The following is a 1,967-nucleotide window of genomic DNA, read 5'->3' as shown; positions in this document are numbered from 1 at the left end:
CACTGGAACTGGAAGGTCACCTTCCCGCACTGCACCTCGGTCATGCCCTCCTGCCCAAAGTAGCTGAGCTCGCTGCCATCCAGGACGGCGCTGGCGGTGTAGAAGGTGTCCTGCTCCACCTGCACGGGGTGTTCAAACCAGACCGAGAAGGTGCTGCTGGAGCCGTCGGAGACGAACGTGGTCAAGTTCTGCGCCAGGACCACCCCCAGCCGCTTGAGTTCAATCTTCACGCTGTACTCCGCTCTCCCAGAGCTAGAGCCGTACAAGCCCAGCCCCGCAATAAATACTCTCCTGTCCACGGCAAACTGGATGCTGTCGCAGCGGCCGCGGTAGCGCCACTGGTTGCTGCGATAGGCGGAGGACTGGAAGCGGTGGCACCTCTGCGGGGCGAGGCCCTTCCTCTTGGTCAGGGGGAATTCGAGGAGGGGCTTGTTGGCCGCTGTGTACCACAGGAAGATGTTGTGCGTCTCCTCCAGCGTCAGGATGTCCGACTGGGCGGCGCCGTTGGCAAACTCTTCCAGGGTCATGGTTGGAATTCGGACCAGGTAGAGGGCTGGCCCCAAAACATGCCTCTTGTTGCGCGGGGTGGCCGGCAGGCCCTGCCTCTTGCACTCTGCCTCGGCCCAGCTCAGGACTGCCTCGAAGACCACAGCCTCCTTGGTGTTGAGGGCCTCCCGCATCACGATGATCTCCAGCGTCTGCCAGTCAATTTCACAGAAGCCTTCGGACCTCAGGGCCATCTCAGCCTGAGCATCGATGACCTCCCAGCAGCGCTGGGTCAGCTCGGGCTCCTCAAACAGCCGGCTCTGGGACAGCAGCACACAGGCGTTTTTGGCTTCCAGACTTGTCTCCAGGAAGTTGACACAGGCTTTTGCTAACGCGGGGACAATGTACTTCTTGGCGGCATACAGAGTGGCCAGCACCGTGTCAGCTTCCAGGTCAATCTCGTCACTGTACATGTACCTAGGCAGGACGGGGCCAAGTCACAGGCCGCGTGGGGCACGCCGCGCACCCAGGGCCTGGGAGAGGAGCCCTCCATCCTTGTGGACTTCAGGAGGCTGCAGGCAGCTGGCTGGCGGAACCAGGCAGCGAGGAACCGCCCCATCCTTGCACCCTAAGGAGGCAGACTTACTTTAACAAGATGAGAAAAGCTGTAGGTTCCACGTCAGGGATGTGGATTTCTGACTTGACTTCTGCCAGGTCCCCGTAAAACATGGCATAAAAGACAGAGCTACCCACGGCCAAGACATACTGTGGATGAGAGAGAGAGCTGCCCTGAGCCCTGGGCCCTCCCTGCCCCCAGCGGCTGCCACACCCGGGAAGAGGACCGTCCATACTCGGGAGGCGGCCGGTCGCCTTTGGGAACTCAAAGGGCCGAGCCTCTACCAACCTTGTGGGCAGGCACCCTCCGGGCCGCGCCCGGGGGCCCCACGACGAAGTGCACGTCGGCCATGAGCTCGTTGTTGAACATCAGCGCGTTCCTGCAAAGGGCAGAGGCACAGGACACGGCTCGGGGCTCGGGTCGGCGCGGGGCGCGGACAGGGGCGGGGGCGCAGGTCCGGGCTCACCTCTCGCGCAGGGTCGGGTGGAAGGACTGCCAGTTGGGGCTCTCCAAGTTGTTGTTGTCGAGTGCGGGCGGCGCGGGCGCGGGCGGTGGCAGGGCGGGCAGCGGGGCGCTGGGCAGCCCCTTCCTGCCCGCGGCGGCGGCGGCGGCGTTGCTGTTGGCGATGTCCGTGGCTGTGGCGGCCGCGGCTGCGGCGCCGGCGGGCGCGTAGAGCTCCGCGGCCATCTTCGCGGGCAGGGCGGCCTCCGCGCGCGGGGGCGGCGCGCCGTGCACCCTCGCGCCGCGCCGGGGCCTCGGGGGCGGCTCTGCGAGCACCAGGAGCGCGGTGAGGCACTGCGCCACCCGGCCGTGCAGGCAGGCCAGGGGCAGCAGCATGGGGCCGCGGCGGCACTGCGCGCGGGGG

At 66.1% G+C, this 1,967-nt stretch overlaps 2 protein-coding genes across 2 annotated transcripts in view; one reads left to right on the top strand and one right to left on the bottom strand.

Moving 5' to 3' along the window:
• BTBD6 (BTB domain containing 6) overlaps positions 1-1,939 on the bottom strand; it is a 2,149-nt gene extending 210 nt beyond the window's left edge. Inside the window, exons 1-4 of the mRNA XM_007456370.1 lie at positions 1,569-1,939; positions 1,391-1,481; positions 1,133-1,251; positions 4-963 (exon numbers count right to left, since the gene is read on the bottom strand). Coding sequence (XP_007456432.1) covers positions 4-963; positions 1,133-1,251; positions 1,391-1,481; positions 1,569-1,939 — 1,541 coding nt within the window. The remainder of the gene's footprint in view (positions 1-3; positions 964-1,132; positions 1,252-1,390; positions 1,482-1,568) is intronic.
• The window catches only part of BRF1 (BRF1 general transcription factor IIIB subunit), a 70,504-nt gene that overhangs the window by 44,782 nt on the left and 23,755 nt on the right, over positions 1-1,967 (top strand).

The sequence above is a fragment of the Lipotes vexillifer genome, unplaced genomic scaffold, assembly GCF_000442215.2.
Source record: "Lipotes vexillifer unplaced genomic scaffold, Lipotes_vexillifer_v1.1 scaffold1718, whole genome shotgun sequence".
Classification (NCBI taxonomy): domain Eukaryota; kingdom Metazoa; phylum Chordata; class Mammalia; order Artiodactyla; family Lipotidae; genus Lipotes; species Lipotes vexillifer.
The sequence above is the reverse complement of the archived record's forward strand: the minus strand, read 5'-3'. Positions and strand labels throughout refer to the sequence as shown.